The 8,875-nt window shown below is 42.9% G+C and overlaps 1 protein-coding gene across 3 annotated transcripts in view; it reads left to right on the top strand.

The window, feature by feature from the left end:
* ARMC6 (armadillo repeat containing 6) overlaps positions 1-8,875 on the top strand; it is a 56,084-nt gene that overhangs the window by 29,456 nt on the left and 17,753 nt on the right. The window contains exons 1-3 of one of the 3 annotated variants that reach the window (XM_072601597.1): positions 73-189; positions 2,105-2,262; positions 8,044-8,126. In XM_072601597.1, coding sequence (XP_072457698.1) covers positions 2,145-2,262; positions 8,044-8,126 — 201 coding nt within the window. In that variant the 5' untranslated portion in view covers positions 73-189; positions 2,105-2,144. Of the gene's footprint in view, positions 1-72; positions 221-2,104; positions 2,263-8,043; positions 8,127-8,875 lie in introns of those variants that run through there. The other 2 variants (XM_072601596.1, XM_072601598.1) reach the window with 2 other exon arrangements.

Raw genomic sequence — 8,875 nt, 5'->3', positions numbered from 1 at the left:
TGCGTCGCCTCCTCTTCCCCCCACACCCCAAAAGCTCCGCCTGCTTGGGGGGAAAACAGAGGGCTAGTGCGTCTGCGCGGACCAGCCCAGCTGCTACGGTGGCCCCCGAGAGTCAGACGCGACCGCCGGCCGGCCGGCTGAGCCCACGGTTCTCTGCGCGTGGGTAGCCCTGTCCGTGGCTGCGAGCTGGTGAGGCGGGACCTGTCACCTCGGAGTCGAGGTGAGGGGCGGGGCGGGGTGGGGTGGGGAGAAGCTGGACCTGAACCACGCACGAGCCGACCCCTCTGGGAAACCCTGGTTAGCACGTCCTGGGACTATCCTTCGAGGAAATGGGGGCCGGTGAAGTAGCCTACGTACAAGAGAGCCTTCTAGAGAAAGAGCACCAGAGACCTGAGAGGTTACCGAGCCACACATCACAGATTTTGAGAAATCTAATCCATACCCTTCCCCTCCTTCTTACAGAGAGACTTAGTGATTTGTCCAAGGCCACGCTGCCAGTAAGTCAGGGCCAAGATTTGAACCCCTGCCTCCTCATCTTATAAATGGGGAAACTGAGGCCTAGAGAAGGGCCTAGCACATAATAAGCCCCTTAATAAATGCTTATTCCCTCCCTCCCTATACTTTACCTGCTCTTACTTATCATTTATGTGGTCTGTAAAAGTGTGAAGAGGCACATCTCCATTCAATAGATTCACATGTTGTTTAATTTATTAGAATTATTTGTATATTTCTAAAAGGACTTAAGTCTCACAGTCAAAGATCTTAGATCTGGAGACTTGAAGGAATCTCAGAGGGAAAATGTGTTGCAAAGGTACGCAGCACACCTCTGTGGAAGGAGGAGATTCAGAGATAATGAAGACATTCCCTGACTTCCAGAAGAAGCATGTACAAAGAAATAGAATACCAATTAGAATATGGCAAGATGATCTCTAGGGTCCCTACTAACTCTAAGTTACGTGAATATAAAAGAGTCACACAGAATGCTATAAGAACAGGGGAGGGAGAACTCTTCCTGCTGGAGCATTAGAACTGTATAAATGCAAGGATAACACTGCCTTACATTTGTATCATGCATAGAAATTACTTCATTTGATCCTTATGGCAACTTTGTGAAATGGGCAAGGCAACTGTTGCTAGCTCTATTTTATCAAGTGGGCTGAGGCTGAGAAAAAAAATGAGTAAGTTGTCCATAGTTATAGAATCGAATAGACAGTGTACAGACTTAGAGTCTGGAAGACCTGGGTACAAATCCCACTTCAGATATCTTACTATCTGCATGACCATGGGCAAGTCATATAATTTCTCTGTGCCTTGGTTTTCTCATCTGTCAAAGGGGCGATATTTTCCCTCTGGTCCTCAGTGTCAGAGCACATACAAATCTCCGTGGGAGAAGGGGTTTGTTTCTTCATGGGGAGTTCTCTCTGTCAGTGAAAACAAAGTCTAGTTCAGGAGTGGGGAACCTGTGCCCCTTTAGTGCGACCCTTTGACTGAATCCAAACTTCACAAAACAAATCCCTCTAATAAGAGGATTTGTTCTGTAAAACTTGGACTCAGTCAAAAGGCCACCCCCAAGGACCTAGAAAGGCCACAGGTTGCCTCTAGGCCATAGGTTCCCCACCCTTGGAGTTGCTTCTCTCCCTTTCCAGTAAAGTATAATGATTATATCTGGAAGATCTCCATCCCTTATAGGGCTGATGATCCTTAGATGAGAGGAGATAATGGATATAAAACTTGAAAGGGTATAAGATCATAGGATCCTGTCTTTAGAACAGGAAGGGACTTTAGAGGTCATCTTGTCATTTAAGTGGTTTTGCTCTGGGTCACACAAGTCAAGTCTATAAGCGCTTATGTGCCAGGCACACAGGTAAATAAGTGACAGTTGTTTTTTGTTATGTACAGAGTGAACTCAAGCGTCAGAGGTAGATCGCAGTCTCCCTGGGCAAGCTGGGTAATGTGTTGTGTGTGGGGTTCTCATGGTGAATGGTGGCAGTTGGGTTATGTGACTTTAATACACATTACTGAGACCTAGTAGGACTCTGATATGGTCTTGAATGTTGCCCTACAACTTTAACCAGTCATCCAATGGTTTGTATTGAATTTTTAGCTTTGGGGACCGGAGTTGCAGAAGCCTTCCTGAAATCAGCATGGCCAAACGCATCACGCAGGAGACCTTTGATGATGTGGTACAAGAAAACATCACAGACTTTGATATGGACCCTGAGGAGGCTGTGAAAGAAGCTGTCCAGCAGTTTGAATCTCAAGGTATTGTCCCTTGGTTCTTGTGGTTCTGAGTCTAAACCAGCCTGCTGGGGATGCCCATCCCAGGTGTCAGCTGGCCTCTCTGATACAGTGAGTGCAGCTGGTATCATGAGGGTCCCTGCACCTTGAGGGGTGGGAGGCAGACCATCTTATGTCCAGGGGTTGCCTTTCAGTATCAGTTTATCTTCAAAGGCACAAAGAACTCAGGCCTTTGGAGGACTCCTCCTTTACTCCAGTTCAGATACAGGATCTAACTTGTCAGTCATCAGCAAACGTCTGTTAAAAACCTATTATGTGCTGGGCAGGTACTATGTACACAAAAGCGAAATGAAAGCAGTCTCTGCTCTCCCTGGAGGGGCTTCTGTTCTATCAGGAGAGACAACATGTAATCGTGTTTACATGTGTAAACGTGTAAAAAAGGTGTAAAAAAATATGAGGTAATTCCAGAGGAAGAGTATTGGCAGCTGGTGGGGAGAGGAGGTTAGAAAAAGTCACATGCTAAAGGTGCTAGTTGAACTTTGAAGAAAATGAGGGTCTCTTCTTGGCAGAGGGAGAAAGGAGTGCATTCCAGATATGAGAACCAGCCTGTACCAAAGCCTGGAGACAGGAAGTGGAAGATGGAATGTCTCAGATGGGGAAGAGCAAAAGGCCAGCTTGGCTAGGCTAGAGACTGCGGGAAGGAGAGTCATATGATGACAAAGGGCAGGTTGTGAAGTATTTTAAACAAGTCCAACAGACATGTTTGTAGGGAATTTTAGAGGGAATATGGAGACAAGGGAGTTTATGGAATAGGGCAGTGACATGGTCAGGTCTGTGCTTTAAAATCATTCTGGCTACTGTCAGGAGGATGCATTCTCTGAGGGCTTCATCTAGGGCACTGGCTGTTGGAGCACAGAGAAGGTAAGAGATGTTGTGGAGACTGAACAAGATGCCGCAGATGATCAGGTATAAAAGGGGAGGGGAGCAAGGAGCTGAAGATGATCTTAAATCTACAAACCTGAGTGACCTAAAGGACTGTGGTCCTCTCGACCAAAATAGGGAAGCTGTGGTAGAAGAGATGACTTGAGTGCTGGGTTCTGTTTAGAAATGTCTAATGAGCATGTACATATCTGGGGTTCATGAGAGAGACTTGGGATGAATGTAAAGAACTGGGATGTCGGTACATAGAGTTGATAATTTTAAGTCATTGGTTGTTGATGAAGTCACCAAATAAGACATGGAAAGGGAAAGAAGGCAACACAGATTTGGGGAGTCCCCACAGACAAAGTATGCAATATGAATGATGAACCAGCAAAAAAAGTGTGAGAAGTAGTCACAGAGGTAGGAGAAAAACCAAGAAAGAATTTGAATATCATGAAAACTCTGAGAGTAAAGAGAATTCAGGATGAAATTATTGTCAGCAGTCTTACATGTTGTAGAGGGACTGGGAAGGATGAGAAATGAAAAGAAGGCCTTGAAGAGATTACTGGCAGAGCAGTTCTGGTTGAGTGATGAGTCCAGAAAACAGATTCAAAGAGTTGCAAGATGAGAAGAAAGGAAGTCGGTCAATCAATGTAACTTTTTCTAGCGGGTTGGCAATAGTTTGAGGGGATGGTAGAGTCTATTAAGGGTTTTTTCAGGATAGGAGAGACTTGAACATATTTATAAACAACAAAGAACTAGGAGACGAAGAGATTAAAGATGGAGGAGGAGATGACTGTGGGTGAATCTGCTAGAGGTGAGGTACATGTAGAGGGACTGTCCTTGGTGGAAAAGGGTCATTTCTTCATCAGAAGAACAGAGCGGATGTCAAGGGGAAGAGGCTCATAGTGAAGCTAGGTCTTGTGAGTGATGATGGCAAAGGGAGGAATGTCTGGAAGTGGCTGTGGGAAGGACCAGTGGCACAGAATCACAGACTGGGAGAACCATAAGGGGCCTTGGAAGTTATATTGTTCAACATCATTCTTTCATAGACAAGAAAAGAGGCACTAAAAGGGAAAGTGAGTAACCCACAAAGCCTGGGGTAGCTAGCATCAAGTCTGAAGTAAAGAATTAGACTGGAAAAATAAGTAAATAAAAAAGAATCTCCGCATAAAAAGCTATTTATTGTGACAGGGATGCTCAAGGCACAAACCCAGAAGAGAATGACTACAAAAATCTACAACCAAGACCTAAAAATAAAACATAGCTTGGGTACAGACCTAACTAGAATTCCTAGAAGAGATGAAGCAAGAATTTAAAAAACAAAACAATTAAAATGTCTTATGAATTAAATGAATGTACTTGAGGAAAAAATTTGAAAAGAAATGAAAGCTGTGGGAGAGAGAATTAGAAAAAAAATTAGCAGTTTATCACAAAAGATACAAAAGCTTACCCAAGCATCAAACTGAAAATTGGAATAAACAAAAAAAAAAGCCAGTGACTACATGAAACAACGACAAATATTCGTCATTTAGCCAAAAAATAAAAAAGAACCTGGGGTAGGCCCTCACCCTTGCCCAGTGCTCCTCACTCTGCCAAGTCTTCAGTCACTTAACCCAGGACTGTTTTTACTAGGTCATTATTGGCTGACTTCACTTGGGTTTCTCCTTCATTTTGGCAGACAGAACTTTCCTTGTCCTAGGGCACCTTCTGTAACCTAAGAGGGAGCCTTTGCTATGGAATCATAATCATAGTTGTTCATATTCTTGAGATAATTTATATACATTATCTTATTAGACCCTCTGTGCCCAAAGAGGACTACTTTGAATTGAGAAGGAAAACTTTCTATCTGTCCATCCTGAGTTTGAACACATGAATTAGGCAAATCAGCTACACCAAGACACTCAAGACACTATCCCCTCCTGCCCCACTCCCATGACCAACCTTCTAGTACAAGCTCTTTGTAACAACTACCTAGAACAGAGATATTAAACTCACTCCCATTGAACTAGATTAAAATGTAATTGGAAAATATTTAATAAAAAAAGAAAAATACAGTGCGTCATAATGTTAATTTGTGATTTCCTAAGTCTGTATGCTGGGATCTATATGTATTTTAAGTTTGATCCCATTGGCCTAGATTATTGCAGTAGCCTCTTAGTAAAATTTCCTACATCCACTTTCTACCTGCTCCAATCCATCCTTCATATTACATTTTTTTTATTGGTTTATTTGTTTTCAGATTTCTACAGTCACTCATTATTTTTCTTATGGTTAAATCTGATCATACCGTTCCTTCTTTCAGACATCTTCCCTGGCTTAAACACAGTGCCATCAGGCATTGTGGTACAGTGGGAAGAGTCTTTTGATTTAGACCTCCCACTCCCTTATTCACAAATTATGAATTCTTTTATCTGATCATCTTTTCTTTCATCTTTCCTTGTGCCTTATAGCCTCTCACCCTGGTGTTCTTTGTCCTAATGGTGATCTCTAATCTCTTGACCCCTCACTTCTTTCCTGTGCTATCACCCCTTTCCTGGATACACTCTTCTCTCTTCTCCATCTTGACCTCTTCATGAATCAACTCATTTCTACCTTCAAAAAATCCTTGTCCTGTTGCCAAGCCCCTTCCCTGGACAGCACCCACCCTCCATCTCCTTTTCTCCTGGTCACATCTGCCATATGGGAGCTGGAGGAAATTACAAAACTGCTGACTGAGGCCCTACAAGTGTGTCATCTTAGTCTCTAATCTCACTGGGGCTCTTACCAAAGCACAGTAAATATCCTGCTCCTTCTTAATTGACTCCCAGACCCACCCTCTGCAGCAGCTGTTCCAAACCTTTTCCCTCAAGCCTCCCACAGTTCCCCTCTCCACCCCATCGTATCAGCTGAGGACTTTACTTTATATATCAGTGAAAACATTGAGACTATTCACCAAGAGCTCCTATTTCTCCCCTCATCATATATCATTCAGACCACTCATCTTAAGAGGTGGCCCTTCTTACGAAGGCCAGCCACTGTACATATACCTTTGATTCATTCCATCTCTGGCTTCTAGTTTTCTCCTCTCCTTCACTGTTAAACTCTGAGAAAGTCCCCTACATTTGGTGTCTCTGCTTCCTTCTCTGACTCTCTTTTAAACCCTCTGCAATCTGACTTCTGACCGCATCATTCAACTGAAACTGTTCCCTCCAGTGTTACCAATAATCAAATGACCTCTTCTCAGTCCTGGTCCTCCTTGATCTCACTGCAGCATCTGACATTTTTGATCACCTTCTTCTGGATGTTCTCCTCTCTGGGATTTCATGATACTCCTTGCTCCTGGATCTCCTGTCTGTTTGACTACTACTTCTCAGTCTCCTTTATAGGTTTCTTCATCCATGTCATGCCTACTATCCTTGGGAGTCCCTCAGGGCTTTTTCATAGCTACTCTTCTCTTTTCAGTCGTTATTGTCTCACTTGATTATCTCATCAGCTCCCAAGGGTTCAGTGATCATCTTTATGCAGACGATTTCCAGATCTATATATCCAGCGATAGTCTCTCTCCTGAGCTGTAATCACAAATCTTCAGTTGCCTCTTGGACATCTCAGAGTACACAGATGTCCTGTGTTTTCCTGATGTTCCATAGGCAGCTCAAGCTCGGCATGTCCGAAACAACTCATCATCTTTCTCTCAGAACTGTTCTCCCTTCTGAACTTCCCTGTACTCTCCTCCCAAGTTACTCAGGTTCTCAAGCTAGGGGTTCTCATTGCCTCTTCTCTCTCACCCCACATACCCAATCCATTGCTAAGTCTTGGTGTTTCTCCCTTCACATTTCTCACTTATATCCCCTTCTCTCCACTCACCTGCTGCCACCTTAGTGCAGGTGCTTGTTACTTCTCACCAGACTATTGCTTTAGCCTACTTCAAGTCTCTCTCCACTTCAGTTCATCTTCTATGCGACTGGCTAGTTGATTTTTCTGAAGGGTAGGTCTGCCTGTTGCTTTGCTGCTCAGGGAACTCCAGTGGCTCCCTTTTACCTCCAGACTCATGGATCAAGTTCTCTGTTTAGTATTTAAAACTCTACCTATCTTGGCCCCTTTCTACTGTTCTAGGCATCTCACACTTTACTTTCCGCTGGGCATTTGTAGTTCCTAGAACATATCCCTCCATCTCAGGGCCTTTGGACCTGTTGTTCCCCATACCTGGAATGTTCCATTCCATCTTAACTTACTTTGTTTCCTTCAAGACTAAACAAAAAGTCTAACATCTGCAAGAAACCTTTCTCAGTACCCCCACCTGCTGGGCTTTCCCATCCCTTCTTACCTTCTCCTATCTCCTTGATAGGATATCTAGTATGGACCTGGTTATTTCATGTTGTCTTCACCATTGCATCATGAGTTCCTTGGTGGGGGGGGGGATAGAGACTGCTTTTGCTGTTTTCTGTATCCCAAGCCCAGTGCTTGGCACATAGTAAGTGCTTAATAAATGCTTGTTGTCCGGCTCACTACTGACCTGTTCCTGGAATGCACTCACTCTTTCTTCTCTTGGTGAATTTCTACTCAGTTGCTGAAGTCCATCTCAAATGCCTGGTCCTCCTTACCTAACAGTTCATATCTGCCTCAGTAGGTGATGACCTCCATCCCCTTGAAATTCTGTACTCTTCTTTTAATTTTTTCTGCATCCTTTTGATGTACTTGTCATTTAATATGGTGTGTTGTGGTTATCTTTGTTTGTGATCTGTTTTTCTGACTAGATTCTGAGCCCCAGGAGAACAGAGACCTTATTTAAGGTCTCTTTCCCTATGCCTGGATAAGGAAGCTTTTAATGAATGTTGGGATTGAATTGGAAGCACATACAGCTCATTTCTCTCTCCTATGTGTTTCTCCCTCTTTCTTCTGTAGGAGTTGATCTGACCAACATTGTAAAAATGAGACCCAAAGCATCTGCTTGTGGTAACCAGGGGCCAAAACATGAAATTTTACAGGTAGGAGCCAACGGATTATTACAGGAAATGATAATATTATTGCCAGCTTTTAGCAGCCCATGATGACAGTATCAATAGACTTCCCCTAGTGTCCAGCACAGGATGATGCTGAGTAGTTTGGGTATTAAATTCTTGGGCTGTGATGTGCATAATGCTTTCTAAGAGGACCAGAATTGAGAATTCACAGGAGTTGGCCTCAGTAGGACACAGCCAAAGGACAAAGCTGGCCCCTTCTATTTTTTTTTTTTTTATGAATGCCTTTTAGATTTGTATTATGTTAGTTTCTGAATATATCCCCTATTCTTCTGTCCAGCAAACATTTCCTTGTAACAAAAATAGAAAAAAAACAACAGTTTGGCAAAATCAACATATTGACCATATATGACAGCATATGCTATATTCCACAGGCATATTCCCCAACTCTGCAGTAGAGGGAAGGAAGTACATTTTCTCAGCTCTTCTCTGGGAACAAGTTTGGTCATTTTCACTTCATGATACTCAGTTACATTTTATCATATCTTCCATTGACATTGTAGCCACTATGTGGTCATTTTCCTGATTCTGCCTCATCTATTAATTCATGTGACTCTTTTATGTTTCTTTGAATTCTTTATCTTTGAATTCTTTATATTTGGCATTTCTTAATGTGGTAATTTTTCATTGTATTAATGTAGCACAGTTTATTTAGCTATTCCCCTGATTCTGTACATTTTTTTAGGCTCAAACAATTAATTTTTTCATTTAATATT

This window comes from Notamacropus eugenii, chromosome 4, assembly GCF_028372415.1.
Source record: "Notamacropus eugenii isolate mMacEug1 chromosome 4, mMacEug1.pri_v2, whole genome shotgun sequence".
Classification (NCBI taxonomy): domain Eukaryota; kingdom Metazoa; phylum Chordata; class Mammalia; order Diprotodontia; family Macropodidae; genus Notamacropus; species Notamacropus eugenii.
The sequence above is the reverse complement of the archived record's forward strand: the minus strand, read 5'-3'. Positions and strand labels throughout refer to the sequence as shown.